Source organism: Trichechus manatus, unplaced genomic scaffold, assembly GCF_000243295.1.
Source record: "Trichechus manatus latirostris isolate Lorelei unplaced genomic scaffold, TriManLat1.0 scaffold00086, whole genome shotgun sequence".
Classification (NCBI taxonomy): Eukaryota; Metazoa; Chordata; class Mammalia; order Sirenia; family Trichechidae; genus Trichechus; species Trichechus manatus.
Window position 1 is genome coordinate 8,884,642 of NW_004444022.1, and position 19,417 is coordinate 8,904,058.

General features: G+C 39.7%; 1 protein-coding gene across 2 annotated transcripts in view; it reads right to left on the bottom strand.

Moving 5' to 3' along the window:
* SRGAP1 (SLIT-ROBO Rho GTPase activating protein 1) overlaps positions 1 to 19,417 on the bottom strand; it is a 331,342-nt gene that overhangs the window by 157,113 nt on the left and 154,812 nt on the right. For both annotated transcript variants that reach the window (XM_004381554.3, XM_023736114.1), the window contains exons 2-3: positions 14,223 to 14,418; positions 9,115 to 9,277 (exon numbers count right to left, since the gene is read on the bottom strand). In XM_004381554.3, coding sequence (XP_004381611.1) covers positions 9,115 to 9,277; positions 14,223 to 14,418 — 359 coding nt within the window. The remainder of the gene's footprint in view (positions 1 to 9,114; positions 9,278 to 14,222; positions 14,419 to 19,417) is intronic.

Sequence of the window (19,417 nt, forward strand, 5' to 3'; positions counted from 1 at the left end):
CAACAACATAAACCCAAGAACAGCAACGCCAACAACTCTATTCATTGAGCATTTACTATGTGTCTGCCAACCCGATAAGCAATTAAGAAATACAAATTACAAATATCTTCTAAGATAGTTGAAAAAATGACATTAATATAGAAATGTACTTTTGTTTTGATTTATTTACAGAAAAATGCGCTAGCCACAGAGTCCATAAAACTCAAGAAAACAAACTAGTAGTGTTAGCTTGAACTATTCTTACTTATTTATCCAGGCCCCATCAATAATTAAACTGCCCCTTGAGGCCACTGGAATACCATTAAATTTTTCTGCTACACTGCATCAAAATGCTAGGAAAACGTTAATCTTGTTGTATTATTTACCACTGTTGCATCAGCACACAAAATTGCATGTGGTGGGTCTTTGCTAATAAAATAGTCAAATTATTTTTCAGAGAATGGATTACTGATTGGTAAATCACAGTCATGACCATTATTGCTCTAAAAAGGCAAAAAGTAAACATAAAAAAACATGAAATTCTAATGCTACTCTTTGACCCAACAATTCTAGCAAAAGGAAAAACATTAGGTATGTATAAATGATTTCAATGTCCAACAACAAGGAAATACTGTGGCCATGTAGATGGTGAAGCACTATGCAGGCATTAAAGATCCTATTTTAAGAGATTATTTCAAGATATGGGAAATGATAACAATATTTTACTAAATTAGTTGCTTACCAAGCTATATGCAATGAAATGCCAGTCCTGTAAAATACATATGTATATATGCATAAATAGTGAAAAGATACAGCAAATCTTCTCAATTTATTGAAAAATATTAACAGTAAATCATGTTACTGTGGGTAATTGTTATTTCTCTTTTTATATTAGTGTTTGCTAAATTTCTATAACAAATATATATATTAAAAAAGAAATAGACTTTCTATGTACATGAAGATTAGTAGTTTTCAGATTTTTTAAAATTTATGGACCTTTTCTTCATAACTAGGTCACAGCCTCAGAGAAGAAACTAGTCTAGAGGGCTTACAGCCTACATAAGCCACGGCCTCATCTACCCTGAGACCAGAAGAACTAGATGATGACCAGCTGCCACTAATGACTGTTCTGATCAGGGCCACAATAGATAGACTCTGATAGAATAGGAGAAAAACATGGAACAAACTCTTAAATTCTTAAAAAAGTCCGGACTGTCCTTGGACATCCTGTTAACTCAAAACTGAAACCACTCCCAAAATTCACCTTTCAGCCAAAGACTAGACAGGCCTATAAATCAAACAATTTAACACACGTGAGAAACGTGCTTCTTAGTTCAATCAGGTATAGGAGACCAAATCAGCAACACCTGCCCAAAAGCAAAGACGAAAAGGCAAGAAGGGACAGGATACCTGGATGAATGACACGGGGAATCCATGGTGGAAAGGGAAAAGGGGAGAGTGCTGACACATTGTGAGGATTGCAACCAATGTCACAAACCAATTTGTGTATAAGTTTTTGAATGAGAAAGTAATTTGCAAAAATAAAAAAACAAAACAAAAGTAATTCGTGCTGTAAACTTTTACCTAGAACACACATACACAAAAAAAGAGCCTAGACTTACTGGACCAGTTGATACTAGAGGATTCTCTGAGACTATTACTCTGAGATACTCTTTAAACCTTGAGCCCAAACTATTCCCCGAGGTCACCTTTTAAGGAAATAACAGATTGGCACACAAAATAAAGGATATTACCCCTGTGTATGGGGCCCGTTAAAAAACCATCTATATGTGATGGAAAGATTAATAGTCAGTCTAAAGCAAAGATGAGAAGACAAGGAGCGCAGGGCAGCTAGAGTACTGGAACAACCAGAACATAATTAAAGAGAAGGCTGACACATTCTGAAAAAATGTAACTAATGTCACTAAACAATTGTGCAGAAATTGTCAAATGGGAACCTAATTTGCTGTGTAAACTTGCACTGAAAACACAACAAAATATAAAACAACAACAACAAAAAACTAGGTCACAGCCCGAAAGAGCTGTAGTATACTAGTATCTTTTATTAACTTAGAGAGTCTGTTTGAATATTAACTTATTTTAAATGGTCTATTTGAAAGTACAGCTTTTTTTCATGGAATGTCTTTGTTTTCTTCATATTGGTGTATTTAAATACAATATGACTGGCTTTGACTGCAATAAAAAACGACTATGAAATTCCAAACCTTACTAGTATTCTCTCCTTCCTTTTCAGATTAAGCCATATAATCAGGAATAACAAAAATGGGTTAATTTAATTCCTGGGAGTCTGAATCTGATGACCTTATGCAAAAGTAGGGTAATTTGCAGTGGCTCAGGACCAAGCCTCTGCTGCTTTGAGTCACTCAGGATGATTGATAGATTTGGTAGATTCAATATTGTCCTTTAGGATTTTCATCTTCAGGACATTCATGAAAGATGAATAGGGCTAAGGATGACAGTGTTCTACTTCTCAGAAGTTTCTGGCCTATGCTTTGAGTGACATCTCTAGTGACCACCAAAACACCAAAAGAATCCAAAGTAGCTATGAACTATCTAAGACAAGGGCAAAGAAAAGAACACATACTAGCCAGCCTGGTTCTTATACCTCTCAGTGTTTAGTTTCCACATCTCAGAAAGTTGGGTTATAATGCTTGTTCATTGGGCATTGTGAGGATATGCAAGATAATGTATGAAAGACGCAGAGCACAGTGCTTGGTACACCGTTAAAACTCAGTAAGTGGCAGCTTAGAGATGTATTACTGGTGAAAAAACAATAAATTATAATTTCCCATATGATTATACAAACGAAGGATAAAAACAAATCACTAATTCGAAAACAATCCATGAGAAAATGACAGATGTCAAGATAATTCAAACACAAAGAGATAATTTAACATATGCAAATGCCACCATTTTATGATGCTCCCCCTAAACTACCTTCTTCTATTAACTTCCTTAAAATCAGTAAACAAGATCTTGTGATCAGGTGCTTAAATAATCAGAGTGATTACTGCATGCTGGCCGTAACCTTTCCTGCAACTGACTGCTGACGTTAATTACATTTTTATGTGCAGCATATGAGCTGCACATTTTCTGGCTGCAGCACTAAAGCAGATGCAAAAGAAACTCTCTTTTAGCATGAGTAATGGAAAGAAGGCAGGAAAATCTCATGACTGAGACTCAGGGCTGGAGACCAGGGCAAGGAGCACATCACTGCCCCTTGTTTTTTGGGAAGGAAGTAAGGGCTGATAATGAAACAAACCCATGTGTACAAGAAGTCCCAAATCCTGCCCTTCTCCTAAAACGGCAATGAAGAATGTTAAGAGGGTAAAAGCAGAGCCTTCTCTTGTCCATGCTTGTATTATCTATATAGAAATGGAGAATGGAATGGAATAACTCTTCTTTTTGAATGACTGAAGAAATCGATGACGCCTGAAAGTTATGACTCTCCATAGGAAATGGCTGTGGTTGACCTGAGAGGCATGGGGCATACAGCAACAAGAGCCTTCACTTTGTTTTTCTCTGATTCACTACTAACTGTGAAATGTGAGAATAAAATTTTAATTCAGCTACAAGCAATGATGTTGAGAGGGCATTTCTCAGAGTCTGCTTACAAATGTAGTTTGGAACGTCATAATAAATTACGGTATATGCAAATGAATGGGATGATCTAGGTGTGTTCATCACACAGCTGTGCCACCTAATTTCTTTAGAATGATGACACACTTAGTCTAATGCCTAGTATAATCTTATTGTTGCTGTTGTTAGTTGCCCTGGAGTTGATTCCAACACATGGCAACCCCATGGGTATAGAGTAGAACTGCTCCATAGAGTTTTCAAGGCTGTGACCTTCTGGAAGCAGATCACCAGGCCTGTCTTCCAAGGTGCCTCTGGTTGGGTTTGAATTGTCAGCTTTTTGGCTAGTAGTTGAGCACTTAAGCATGTGTACCACCCAGGGACTCCAAATCTTATATTATGTAATTATTACAGGTATATGGAATAAATTTTTATAATACATATAATAACAAAAATACTAACTAAAACTTACCTAGAACTTAAGTCCAGACACAGAACTAAACACTTTCAATGTATGACCCTTGAATTCTCCAAACAACAATATGAAACAGGATACTCTACCCACTTTACAGATGCAGAAACTGAGGCTTAAGAGGTTTAGAAATACTGTCAAGTACACACAGCAACTAAAAGTGACAAAGCCAAGATTCATAACCAAAATTTCTGAATTCTGAGCCTAAAAGCTGAATCACTGTGTTATTCTGACTAACAGGCTTCATTTATAGCTCCAAAGGCCTAAATCTGAAATAATCAACATTTGAATAATTGGCTCTTTAAAAAGTGTCACTTTTCCTACCTGCTGAAAACTTTTTGTCAAGCTTAATAAGCAAATGACTATAAGTGGTTCTGATAGAAGTTAAAATTTAAATGTTGAAGCTGTTCCTATACCTATGCATTGAATTAGATATGTATACAAGTGCCTTCTTGATTACTATATCTGTTTGCATACAAAAGCATTCCTAGACTTACCTGCTCCAAACTTGGTAGGAGACAGAACATTTTGGGTACGAGGATTCTCTGTCACTGATTAAACTGAGTTAAGAGGCTGTTCAAAGGCTAAAACTATCAAGTGCCCTAAATCTTTCTAGATCCCCATACAAACATGGTGATTTTCTTTTTCTTTATATATATATATATATTATAGAGAGAGAGAGAGAGAGAGAGAGAGAGTACTTTAGATGAAGGTTTACAGAACAAATAGTTTCTTATTAAACAGTCAGTACACATATTGTGTTATGACACTGGTTAACAACCCCATGACATGTCAACACTTTCCCTTCTCGACCTTGGAGGACCCTTTTTTTTTTTTTGGTGAAAATATACGTAGCCAAAGTTACACCATTTCAAAAGTTTCTACATGTACAATTCAGTGACATCGATTACATTCTTCCAGTTGTGCTGCTATTCTCACTATCCTTTTCCAAATTATTCCATCACCATTATCTTTAACTCACTGCCCCCTAGCCTTCCCATCAAACCTTTTGAGTTGCTGTTGTCAATTTGATCTCACATAGATAATTCTTTTTTTTTGGTACTTTAGATGAAGGTTTACAGAACAAATAGTTTCTCATTAAACAGTTAGTACACATATTGCCCTATGATAATGGTTAAAAACCCCATGACATGTCAACATTGTTCCTTCTCAACCTTGGTTCCTTCTCAACCTTGGGTTCCCTATCACCAGCTTTCCTGTCTCCTCCTGCCTACTAGTCCTTGTCATTGGACTGCTGTGCCTCATTAGTCCCGTTTTGTTTTATGAGGCTGTCCAATCCCCAGCTTAACGGTGAACTTCGGGAGTGACTTCACCACTGAGCTAAAAGGGTGTCCGAGGGCCATACTGTTGGGATTTCTCTAGTCTGTCAGGCCAGTAAATGTGGTCTTTTTTTTTTGTGAGTTAGAATTTTGTTCTACATCCTTTTCCAGCTCTGTCCAGGGCCCTCTATTGTGATCCCAGTCAGAGCAGTCAGTGGTGGTAGCCAGGCACCATCTAGCTGTACTGGACTCAGTCTAGTGGAGGCCATGGTAGCTGTGGTCCATTAGTCCTTTGGACTAATGTTTTCCTTGTATCCTGTTCTCTTCATTCTCCCTTGCTCCCAAAGGGGTGAGACCAGTGGAGTATCTTGATGGCTGCTCACAGGCTTTAAAGACCCCAGATGCTACTCACCAAGGTAGAATGTAGAACATTGTCTTTATAAACTGTGTTATGCCAACTGAGCTAGATGTTCCCTGAGACCAAACATGGGAATATTTTTGAAAAGTGAGGAAGTATCAAAATCCTCTCCCAACGAGGACGTGCATTATGCTCACTGAGAACTTCATGATAGTTTCTAAAGCTCACTTCAGACTAAGTCTAGTGATTTCTTTTAGTTCTGATAAAAAATACACTTGTGGAACTGTAACAATGGAAGAAAAGCTCTAGTTTTCCAGAAATTCTTTGGATGTGCAGATACGGATTCTGGCCTCCTGGTTCAGACAGCAAATGTATCTAATGGGCTGACCTGGTGCCTCAGCAAGGTCCAGCCTCTCCCCTTTGGCCTCTGCCTCTCTTGTTCCTTCTTTTTCCAGTAATAACATGGGTGGTAAGATGAGATGTGTAGTCTGCTGTGTTTACTTGAGGAAGGGAGAATTTGATACCTGTAATTGTATAAGGACGGAGTCCCTGGGTGGCGCAAACAGTTAAGCATTCAACTATTCGCTGAAAGGTTGGCAGTTTGAAATCACTCACAGGTGCCTTGAGAGACAGGCCTGGTGATCTGCTTCCCAGAAGTGGCAGCCTTGAAAACTCTATGGAGCAGTTCTACTCTGCACACATGAGGCTTTCATAAGTAGGAACTGACTTGATGACCACTAACACTTGTAATGATGGTTAACTTCCCAGCTGATAAGCTATGATTAGGAGTGAGAAGACTGTTTAAGAAGCTTGGAGGATTCTCCTCCCTAAATGCAAAAGTAACCAGGAACCCTTTGTAGACAGGCAGTTGCAAAAAGTGTAATTCTTTGAGTCTCATAAAATCTGGTTAACAAGAAAACTGCTTGATAACAAACATGCAGGCACTTCTCTCTCTGTGTACTTGTTTATTGTGCACTTCCCAGATCCCCCTTCAAGGGTCAGGAACTCATTCCCCCAGCTACTGGGAATGTTGGCTGCTAGACGTTGAAAACTCACAGCTGAGTCCTTCTCTGGAATTGCCATCAGGAATTCCCCATGGGAATTCCCCTCCACCAAAGGGAGCTGTCTGACCCCCAGAATTACTTAGCCCCTCCCCAAAGGCAGCCCGAATCCAGTGACTGGACTACAAAGACCAGCGCCTCCTTGTGAGGCAATGCCAAAGGATCATCCCAGCTGCAATTCCCATAGCATCAGCTTCTCCCTCTGCCCAGTCCTACCTCCCTCACTCTCAGTGAGGTTCTGGAGAGTGCTCCCCAGTCAACCTCCTGCATGCAAATCTCGGCCTCAAATTCTGTTTCCCTTAGAACCCAATTCAAGATACACAGAAATATTATTACCGAGTTTATTTTATCGATAAGGAAAAGTAGATGAAGAAATGTAGAGTAGAATCATCTCCCAAGAGCACACAGCAAGTAAGAGGAAGAGCTGGGATTCAAATCCAAGTCCATTTGACTCAGCCTTAGGTTTACGTCAACATTACCAAGCCCCTGCCATTGATTTACAAAATACAAATTCTTACACCTTAGCAAGAGAAACCAATTCCTTTATTATATGACCATCCTTTCTTGCTTCACATCACATCACTCACTCCCATAAAACCTTTGGCCCAGTCACAACAAACTCTTTCCTTTTCCCGAACACATCGTGCTTTCTAATACCCCTTTGCCTTTGCACAAGCTGTCCTCTCCCTCCCATAATAGCTCATGGTATTATCTGCTTGATGGACTCCTCCCCACTCTACAAGTCTCGGTTCCCAGCGTTCACTCTTCTGTGAAGAATCTCCTGACCTTAGGCTGGGTTGAGATCTGCAGCCTTCCAGCCCCCACAACCAGCTGTTCATCCCTCTAGCATGGTAACTGTTAATTATCGTAATGAGTTCCTTGCAGGCCGGGACATGTTTTTTGACTCTGCTTCCCCAGGCAGGCATTTTAAAAATGTTTTGTTGAATGAATAAATAAATGAACTTAACTGAGGTGCTGGTCCCAGAGGCCCTGTCTGAGTGGTTGCCAGCATCCCCACGACTGGGAGGTATCACACAGTGCCTTCCACATTTGGATAAACTGTGATCTCCTTAAGCACAAGGATTTGTTTTTCTTCATCTATGTAGCCTTTCCCATACCTAACCCTGTCTTTTTCCCGTAAGAGATGCTCCAAAACACAACCAACCAACCAAAACCCTGTTGAACTGAATGAGGTATTGGCTGAAAGGGCTGATGTATAAGAAAATCACTTCATTTTCATGGCTCAGTCTAAATTGTTAAAATTGCTACTATGCAAGTTACATAGGATATTTCCCTTCTTAATTAATATTCTTCTTAGTTCCAATTAAAAAAAAATTCTCCTTTGTCTGAAACACTTTTTTCTTCTATTTAATAGCGCAAAAGATGACTTAGAGTTTGCTAAATTCCATTTCTAGATCAGAAATCAAATCTAATGTGGGTACATCAAACATGACTAAGAAGTCTTCCAGCTGGCAGGCTTAACACCATGTCTTTGTTTTAAGGGTTCCCTCTGAAACATAAATATGTCATTAATCTACAGGGTGTTCCCTTTCCCCCACTTTTGGAGACTAATAATTACTTACTGAATAGAGGTACAGGTATTGGTATAAGCACCAAACACTACTAGCATAACAGCCAAGGGAGGGGGGAACCTTGTCCTACAAACATAAAAACACTTGAAGCCAGTCTTATTGGGCAAGTAGCTGCATACTCTACACAGGAAATGGTCCAATTTTGTTATTGTTCTCAGCAAAAATGTCTAAACAAAAAAATGCTGAGAACTGGCTGAGACTACTAACCATGATAAGAAGCCTTAAACATCCAGTTCCTATTTTTTAACGGGTTTGGGTACAAGGGACCTCTCTGGCGTGTAAGGGACTGAATTTTCTATGCCTTGTGGAATTTTTTCCATGTGGTTCTATCAAAACTTCTGATGCTGGTTTGGTGGGAGTAAGAAAAAAGTGTGGTAACATCTTCCTGAGAAAGCAGCACATGTGACTATCTTGTTCTTCACAAGATGTGTGGGTCCCAAACACAGAATTCGAGGCTCTTCCTCTCCGGTCTGATATTTCACCACTTCAGGCAGTTTGCTCCTAATAACAGAGGAGCAATTCACAGGTACATTTGATATCAAAATTTTGCCGACATGGTTCAATAGACAGGTCACAGATGTAGATAGAGATGTCTAATTCTATAAATTTGCCTGCCCAGGTTTAATCTCTTTATTGTGTCTTTAAAATATTCATTCATTTTTCAACTAGCATTCACGGAGTATTTAATTCTGCACCAGGCACTGTTCTCAGTCCTGGTTATAGGCAAAGTGGTTGGTTACAGGCAAGCACTCAGGGCAGCATTCATGGAGTTTACCTTTTTAAACATCCTGGTGGAATCCTCACTTATCTGCATGAACCGCATGATCACATTGTTCAGATAGATGTCACTCAAGGTTGCATGGTCTTTGCTTTCTCTTCTCACTTGGTTCAGGAGTAAATACCAGCAGTTCACCGGAGACAAGAGGTTCTGGTCTTTTCTAAGAAGTGAGGAAAGATACAATTACCACCAATTTAAAGATGCTGCAATCAGTTGAGTGAAGTAACCAAGGTAAACTAAGGAGCCACGACAGAAGAGCATTGTCGCTGTTCTTTCTGAGTCTGTGTTTTTCTCAGACCAGGACACTCAACAGCCCACAAAGCCGTTCTCCAGGCTGTGGATGGCACAGAGTCAACAATTCTCCAGGACTGGAAAGAAAACACTTGCACCAAGAACACAAGTCAAAACCCACACTCCTGACAAGGGCCATGGCACTCTAACATACATAGTGCTCAGGCCGGCCTTTGGCTTTAAACATCCCATTGGCAAGAGCAATTTGTGTTTACATAAAAATCTATTGACTACTGTCTCACAGACAGACTGTAGTTTGCTGCTGCGCACAAAGCCTGTTTTGAACGTTCCGCTTGTTGGAAAAAAAGATGCGGTTAGCTAAGCTTTCCACGGGATATAAATTTGGGGGTTATTTGTTAATCCCCTGATACATAACCATTAGCCTCCCAAAAAGCGTTCCTGGGAATCCGAGCTTTACAGCACTGTCTTAAGGCCCATGAATAGAAACAAGGGGTTTGCTGGCTTATGACTCGTCACACATCCTGTTGAAACCCATTAAACTATTTCAGATTTGTAACTGCCCCTTGTTTTATTCTGCAGAATAAAGTTAAAAGTGAATATGAACCACAAAAAAAGACTTTTAAAAAACTACAAAACAAAATCAGTGAGCAACTGGGATACTTCCGCTTTAAAAAAAAATTCAAAGCACAAAGTACCGCGTGTGTGTGTGCTTTGTTTTTTACTTTAAAAACTAACCATAGGTGTATGATTCCAATTATGGGAAATATCTAGAATAGGCAAATAGAGACAAAAAGTAGATTGGTGGTTACAGGCGGGGAGGGGAGTTACAGCTTAATGGGTACTGAGTTTCTGTTTGGGTTGATGAAAAAGTTCTGGAAATAGATAATGGTGAAGGTTGCACAACATTGTGAATGTAATTAATGCCACTGAATTGTACACTTAAAAGTGGTTAAAATAGCACATTTTATGTTATATATTTTTTACCATAATAAAAAATTTTAAAACTATAAAATAGCAAAACGACACAGAATATTTACCTTAACTGAGGGAGACAAGTCCATTTAATCAGACATGTTACCCTTCTATTATTCACGGTCATTTATGACCCCTGAATAGTAATAAAGTTAGGAAAAATGATTAAATCAGGTCTTTCTGCCATTAAGTCTCTCAGATTCAGGATCTAAGAGTGCATCAAGTTAAAACCCTCTTTAGAAGAAAAAGGAAGTAGGAGATGGAAGCAGGAATGAGCGTGAAGGAAGAAGCCCCTAATCTAAGGTCCTAGCACTTGCATCTGCAAGAGGAGCCTCCCATTCTCTCCACTGGCATCCTACGAATCACACCCACCAGCTAGGGAATCCCCCTTTTCCCTCAAAGCCATCAAGCAAGGGGCAGTGGTTGTGTGGCAGGGAATCTAGGGCCTTTCAATTGACATTCCCTATCCACCCAGCTTAAGAGGTAAATGTTACCTTCTTGTGTTGACTTTCATGTGTATGCTTTATGCTAAAATAGCTCATATATTCTTCGAGAACATTTCTTTGCATTCTCAGTGCCCTGTCCATAGTCAGCGCCCAAAGAAATCAAATTTCATTCATTGAAGAAACACTTAATATTATTATTGACTTGATAATTTCAGTAATAATAATTGCAGCTATCATGTACTGAAGGAGTTCCTGGGTGTGCAACACTCCAAGTGCTTGGCTGCTAACCAAAAGGCTGGAAATTCAAATCCACTCAGAGGCGCTTCGGAAGAAAGGCCCGGTGAGCTACTTCTGAAAAATCACAGCTATCGAAACCCTATGAAACACAGTTCTCCTCTGACACACATGGTTACCATGAGTCAGAGTTGACTTGACAGCAACTAGTTTTGTTTTTATTATGTACTTGGTACCTACCGGGAGAAGCAGTATAGAGGTTAAGAACGTAGACTGTGGAGCTAGGCTGTCCAGGTTCAAATCCAAGTCCATCATTTACTAGCTATGTAATCTTGGGCAAATTATTTCAACCTCTCTCTGCTTCAGTTACTTCATCTGCACAATGAGTAAAATAACAATACCTATCTCATAGGATGGTTATGAGGATTATTTGAGTTAATATATATTTTTAAATGCTGACAACAGTGTCTTGGGCACACATAGTAAGTGCTGTTTAAAGTCAGCTATTTTTATCCAAGAGCTACTCTTGAGACTTTATAGACATTAAGTCTACTTAATCCTCACAACTACCATTTAAGGCAGAAATTTTTTATATCCACTTTAGCAGTGAGAAAAGTAAAGTTTATAGCAAAGTACAGTAATTTGCTAAAGACCAAAGCTAGTGTCTGAGACAGCCTTTGAGCCAAGAGAAGCTGATCCAAACCCTGGTCTTTCCACTGTGCAGTGCCAACTTTACGCCAAGGACTATCCTACACAATGAGCATTCCAAAACTGAGTAAGACAGCTTACATGACTGGTAATACTACAATGCTAATGATATATTTGTTTGATGAAGAGGAGAAGGACTACTGAGCACATACCCTGTGCCAGCTGTCGATCATATCAAGGGCTTTTTTATGTTTCTCATTTAAGAGTCATAAAATCCCGTTTTATAAATTGGGAAACCAAGGCTCAGACAGGTTAAATAACTTGACCAAAGTCACACAGTGGAGCCAGGATTCAAATCCAGGTCTGTTGGACTCTTTAAAAAGGCCCGTCTCTGAGCTTTTCCTTACCCTAGTTCGTCCTTTCCACAGACTTACCCATCAATCTTTAGTCCCATATTCCGTGATAAAGTTCCTCAAGTCAAAGAAAATCTCAAGAAAGCTACCAAACAAATCAGGAGAAACAAAAGTGGCATCTGATACACGAAGGGGCCGGACTCAGGTGCCTGGGCTCATCAAGTTTTCACTGACAACTGATGACCTAACACCACACACGTAAGAAGGAACTCAAAAATATTTATTGAAGAGATGACTGTCTTATTTGGAATCATTTTTAAAAAGGGACAGTTACTATAAACGTGACTACAGTACTGGCTCGTCTCTTCTTTCCAGCCCCAGATTCTGTAAGGTACATTTGACATTTGTTCACCCTGGGAATCATCACTAAGATCTATTTCTATGCTGGACTAACACTAGAGATTAAAAGTCACTGGGGGAGAGGGGTGTATTCCCTATCCCAGGCTGAGAATGGCTTCTTCCAGATAGTTCTGCATTTGCTTCTGCAGAATTATCTCAGGGATAGTTGCTGCCTTCCTTTTTACATAGGATCCTAAGCCACAGAGGAAATACAATGGAACTACAAAGCCACTGGTGGAAGTAAGGGCTTGCTTCTCTACAGCCCCCTCAAACCTAGAGCTCAGGCTAGACAGACTGGCCTCCTTTCGTCTCCCTACACAGGTGGGTAGATGATTTTCTGTTTACCCTTTCACTAAGACAGTAGCTTTTTCTGTTCTGATTTTAGGCTGGGCCACAATACAATGGGGGTAGGGTGGGGAAATTCTCAGTGCCAACTCTGAACTTTGCACAGGCCTCCTCTCCTGTCCCCACATGGGTCTAAAGCCTGGATACAACTGTCATTTAGGTTTTCAGTTCTATCTTTCTCTTGTGGCCCCTGAAAATTTCCCTTACTTTCCTGTGAGTTCAGTTATAACTTTAAAGGGATGACTGTCATATTTTTACCAGCACTTCTGGGAGTTCTCTGGCAGAAGAGTTTTCCAGATTATCTAGTCCACTGTTATTTCCATGAAAGTCTGCACTGTCTCTAAAACAACTGTGGTAAAATACAACATAACATAAAATTTGCCATTTTAACCATTTTATGGTGTACGATTCAGGGTCACGTACTGCCTTTTTAATATCTCCTAAATGGGTCTATTTCTCTCTGCCTCCAGTGTTACTGGTTCATGCCATCACCCTCACCCAGATTTCTGCGAGAGTCTCCTACGTGGTCTCCCTCCCTCCACTCTACCTTCCTCCAGTCCATGAGCCTACTGATGTTCTTGCTGTTGTTGCTAGCTGCTGCCAAGTCAGCTCCAACTCATGGTGACCCCATGTACAACAGAACAAAACAGTGCCCAGTACTGTACCATCTTCACGATCTCCAGTACTTGAGCCCAGTGTTGCAGCCACTGCATTCTGAGGGCCTTCCAACCTAGGGGATCCTATGTAGGATCCTGGGCCACAGAGGGACTACAATGGAACTACAAAGCCACTGGTTAAGGTAAGAGCTTACTTCTCTGCAGCCCCCTCCAATCTAGAGCCCAGGCTAAACAGGCAGGCCTCATCTTCCAGCATTGGACAACGTTCTGTTGTGATCTATAGGGTTTTCACTGGTTAATCTTCACAAGCCAGGCCTTACTTCCTAGTCCGTCTTAGTAGCTCTTTTAGATTTGCCCCTTCAAACATCTACTTGTGGTAGATATCAACTTCCACTTTTCTATAATCAAGAACTTTACAAACACCTTTTCTTCTTAGATACGAAGTTATCTACATACATATATATAAAACTCGTTGCCGTTGAGTCGATTCTGGCTCATAGTGACCCTACAAGACAGAGTAGAACTGCCCCACAGAGTTTCCAAGGAGTTCCTAGTGGATTCAAACTGCTGACCTTTTGGTTAGCAGCCGTAGCACTTAACCACTATGCCACCAGGGTTTCATAAATATATGAAAGAGAAAAATGTCAACAGACTATAGCTAGACTAAAACATGATAAACCGATGTCCATAAATGATAAATACAGAGGTTTCCTTTTATTCATGGGGACAAGCCAATCAATAACTTGTCAGACAAAAATAGAAAAATATAAAACCACTAAGGGTGGTGAAAAGGTAGGATATCACCTTGGAAAGGTGAATTTGAGTCATGTCTCCCTTACTTGTACTGCTGATGATCCTTAGTGCTTCTTGTTTTTGCCATGAACCTTTCTGCTAGTTTCTCTAGGTTCCGAGAATATTCCGTCTCAATTTCAGCTTTTTTCCGGAAGAAATCTTGTAGGTCCTGGAGAAGCTGAACTCGCATCTCTGTTTGCTGTTCCAGGCATTTTTGTTGCTCTACCAATTGAGCTCGAATTTCTAAGGAGAGAAGAGAATCCATTTCAGTGACTGCACAAAAATTACTGAGGTGTGCTGGTATGTGCAAGATGAAAGTAATTAATCCTAGTATATTTAGCTCTGTATTGGACTTTAATTAGATTGCTGTGTCCAAGTTGGGTTTTTAAGTATCTGCTGACCCTTTAAAAGAATGAAATATGCCTCAGGAAAGAAAGTAATAAATTAGAATAGAAATATGGGTTATGTTTGCAATGCCACAAACACGCACGGAGTCATGAAGGAAAAAATTAAAGCCTTTCAGATAACACTTCGTAACACGTGACATCTTTGGGTGGCAGAGTACGTTGTAATTTTTTTCAAGGGCATTTTACCTCAACTATCTCTTTTGAGTTTGAATAGAACAGAAATGAGTACCACTTCTTCCACACTTCTGAACCACAACACATTTTGCAAGTTGGCACATACAGAGACTGACATCTGGTAATTTTTATTTAGTGCATAAATTTCTAGTTTGTAAAACACACAGCTTTGGGGTTTATAGGGATGCTGTGCTTGAAAATAACTTCCTTCTACTTCCAAATAATCCATTCATAATGGGGCAATCCCCAGATTCCACTGCATTTTTCTGTTCACAACATCAAGGTCTCTTCACTTGGTCTTCACTTTTAACACTTTGTTCAAACTAACAGCCTTATCAACACATATAATCCCAAAAGCATCCTTTGACAATTTTTAACACACTGGAATACTGAAGGTTACTCATTTAGTGACTACCAAAAGCAAAAATGTGTCATGCAACAATATTTGTAAATGACTATAACAATGAAACATGTGTTTTGGAAAATGAGATACAGTAACTAATAACTACCAACTTGTTTTTGTTCTAAGATCCAGAGCTAACCTCCAAAGACAAGACTATTCATACTGGAAAACTTCTTTATTGCATCTTTCCCAATGTCTGTGCATATTCCCTAAAAGTGAGGTCTGAATCTAATTCAGTGGAGTTAGTAGAAATCAACATCCAAATAAAACCTTTTTATTGAGGTAGGTACTAATATTATCCCCATTTCATAAAGAAGAAACTACTGAGGTTTAAGGAGATTAAATACTTTAAGGACTCCAGCTAGTAAGTGGCACAGCCTGAGTCTCTAACCCAGATCTGTCAGTCCTACCAATCAAATGCTTCCTGCCCTTCCATCCATCCAACATTTTTTGAGCAACTACAGTGGAGCCCTGGTGGTGCAGTGGTTAAGAGCTTGGCTGCTAACCAAAAGGTCAGCAGCTCAAATCCACCAGATGCTCCTTGGAAATCCTATGGGGGAGTTCTACTCTGTCCTATATGGTCGCTATGAGTTGGAATTGGCTCGACAGCAATGGGTTTGGCTTTTTGGTTTACAGTGTGTCAGTGGGGGCAGTGGTGGTTCAGTGGTGGAATTCTGCCCTTCCTTGTGGGAGGCCCAGGCTGGATTCCTGGCCAGTACACCACAAGGGCAGCCACCACCAGTTGTCAGTGGAAGCTGGAGTGTTGCTATGCTGCTGAACAGGTTCCAGGAGAGCTTCCAGGCTAAAATGGACTAGGAAGGAAGACCTGGTATTCTACTTCCAAAAATCAGCAGATAAAACATCTGTGAATCACAACAGTCTGATCCATAACTAATCATGGGGATGGTGCATGACTGGGCAGCATTTCATTGTGTTGTGCGTGGGATCACCATGAGTCAGGGGCTGACTCTGCAGCAGTTAACAACCATAGTGTGTCAGGACTATATCTGGCAAAGACAATACAATAACTAATGAAACAAGGTCTGTGTCCTCAGTAAGATCATGCTCCAGGCAACACTGTTTCTGAGGAGCCATTGAGGGAAGATAGGGAAGCATTTCTCAAGTGTCTTCTCTTGATTTCTCCACCTCTAGATTGGGGGATCCTATTTTTATTTTATTTTTATTGTACTTTAGATGAAGGTTTACGGAACAAATAGTTTCTCATTAAACAGTTAGTACACATATTGTTTTATGATAGTAGTTAACAACCCCACCACATGTCGACACTGTCCCTTCTCAACCTTGGGTTCCCTATTACCAGCTTTCCTGTCCCCTCCTGCCTTCTAGTCCTTCTTCCTGGACTGTTGTGCCTCATTAGTCTCATTTTGTTTTATGGGGCTGTCTAATCTTTGGCTAAAGGGTGAACCTTGGGAGTAACTTCATTACTGAGTTAAAAGGGTGTCCGGAGGCCATACTTTCAGGGTTTCTCCAGTCTCTGTCAGGCCCATAAGTCTGGTCTTTTTTTGTGAGTTAGAATTTTGTTCTACATTTTTCTCCAGTTCTGTCTGGGACCCTCTGTTGCGATCCCTGTCAGAGCAGTTGGTGGTGGTAGCCGGGCATCATCCAGTTGTACTGGACTCATTCTGGTAGAGGCCATGGTAGTTGTGGTCCCTTAGTCTTTTGGACTAATCTTTACCTTGTATCTTGTTTTCTTCATTTTCCCTTGCTCCCAAAGGAGTGAGACCAGTGGAGTATCTTAGATGGCTGCTCACAGGCTTTTAAGATGCCAGACGCTACTCACCAAGGTAGAATGTAGAACACTGTCTTTATAAACGTGTTATGCTGATTGAGCTAGATGTTCCCTCAGACCATGGTTGGGGCTCCTATTTTTAATCTCATATAAGTGTGGTGAGCACCACAGTGAGCACATTATTACAGGTTTTTAACTACCATGAACAGCATTTAGTTTTTAGTCAAATGTTTTTCCATATAATATTATAACCAGCAAGTCTGCAAAACTCTTTCCCCCACAAATGCAGAGCTCTATTTGTTTCATAAAGAAAAAAATCAAGGGTAGGGGTTATTTCTCCTTCAGGAATCCAAGTAAGTCTTTTAAGATGAAGTAATTCTAGCACATCTTGCTGTGTTAACAGAAAATAAATCAATTGTCTTAGATTGTCAACTAGTTTTCTCTTTAACAAAGAAAAAAGCTGCCTCACTGCCAAATGAGAAAGAAGAGTGGCTGAGAGTACACATCAGGATTTTCTCCTAAAAATCTCATCAGAGGTAAACAAAAATTATTTGGACTTCCTTCTTGGATCTCATTCTTAAATATTCTCTCGTTTGCTTCAACCAGGGCTTAAAACCAAGAACTAGGGAGTTCTGAGAAGGAGGACTGTATTTAAACAATTCAAACCTCACCCTCATTTTGTGAGGAATAATTATTACTTCATGTTATCTGTAATTTTCCAATAGAAATCGGATAGTTGCAGCATTTGCAACAATAGTGAAATGTGGAGGGACAGAATCTAGAGTATCATAATGTGAAAATAAAACATGCTCCAAAAAATGGAGAAGGAGTATCAGTTCAACTAGCTCTTTAATTTAGGAGAAATTTAGGAAAAATGAAAAAAAGATTTCATAAGGAAAAAAGATTATTTCACTAGGAAGGGAAAATATGGATTCTGTGACAGTTACTTTTATGTGTTAATTTGGCTAGGCTATGGTTCCCAGTGGTTTGGCCAAACACTAGTCTAGTTGCTGTCATGGAGTAGTTATATGTGATTACATCAATTGGCCTTGGGTACGGCAGATTACCTTCCATAATGTAATATAATATTATTACCTTCCAAAAATGCAATCTAATGTAATATGATCAATCAATCAAGGTCATACCAGAGTACAGGGTGGATCCTAAACCTAATCACTTCTGGTTTATAAAAAGATCAGAATAGACACAGATACACACACAGAGGGGAAGACAGATGCCATGTGAGGCTCGTCTACAAGCCAAGGGACAAAGGAGGCTACCAACAAGGAAAGAATCGACGTGACCAAGACCCTGATTTGGACTTTTAGCCTCCGGAACTGAGAGAAAATAAATTTCAGTTCTTTAAAGCTACCCAGTTGTGGTATTTGTGTTATAGCAGCACTAAAAAACTAACACAGATTCCTTATACCACACCAGAGTCACAAGGCAGCACAACACATTATGTCACCTCCCCCACACCAGGCATGACTACATTAATATAACCTCCCTAGGTTTAAGTTAACCTTACACAGCACTGAAGAATTTAGAAGATTCCAAAATAAATGGATAAATGAGTAAAATAAATGCTCAGTCATATAAATTTTAGTCTGCTGCTCAGAAACAGAACCAAGAGACCAGTGGTCCACTGGGCCTCACACTGTGTGAATCCTGGGGCTACAAGTGTCTGCAGCCTGTAGTACCACTGTCATTACTGGTACCACAGAATCATTATGGCCAGGATGGGGAAAGCATCCCATTAAGGGATGATCTGCAGAAAAAACTGCATGCCTTATTTCTGTAGAAGGAACTGCAGATTCCTCCCACACTCAAACTCTTTAAGGACAGTTTTCTGAGGACCTTTCTATTAACTTTCTTGGGGTAAGAGTGACTGGATCTTTTTTTTTTCAAACTCTAGGTTCATTTTAGTTTAGATGTTCATTTTAGTTTAGATGAACAAGTAATTACTTTGTTGGGCTCTTATTTTGAGTTGGCAGAAACCTAGGCACTGGAGATACTGAGACTTGTAAGACACAGTTCCTTCTGATAGGGAAAAGAAAATCCTAAATTGATCATTTCAGTACACTGTGCACTTAGCGTTATAATAGAGGAATGTGCCAGGATGCTACAGGAAGTGGTGAGGGAATGGACCCAGACTGTAGGAAAGCTTCTTGGAAGATGTAATGTTCTGAAGGATAAGTTGGTTACAAAACATAAATTTATAATTATCAGTAAAGTTAAAAGAACACACAGAATGGGAGAATATTATAATACATCTGATAAGGGACTTGTATCTAGAATGCACAAAAAACACTTACAACTCAATATTAAAAAGACAAATAACCAAATTTTAAAATGGGCAAAGGGTCTGCCTTCACATTTCTCCAAAAAAGATAAACAAATGGCCAATAACAAAACGTAAATATGCTCCACACCATTAGCCATTGGGGAAATGCAAATCAAAATCACAATGATACAACTTTACATCCACTAGGATGGATGGCTGTAATC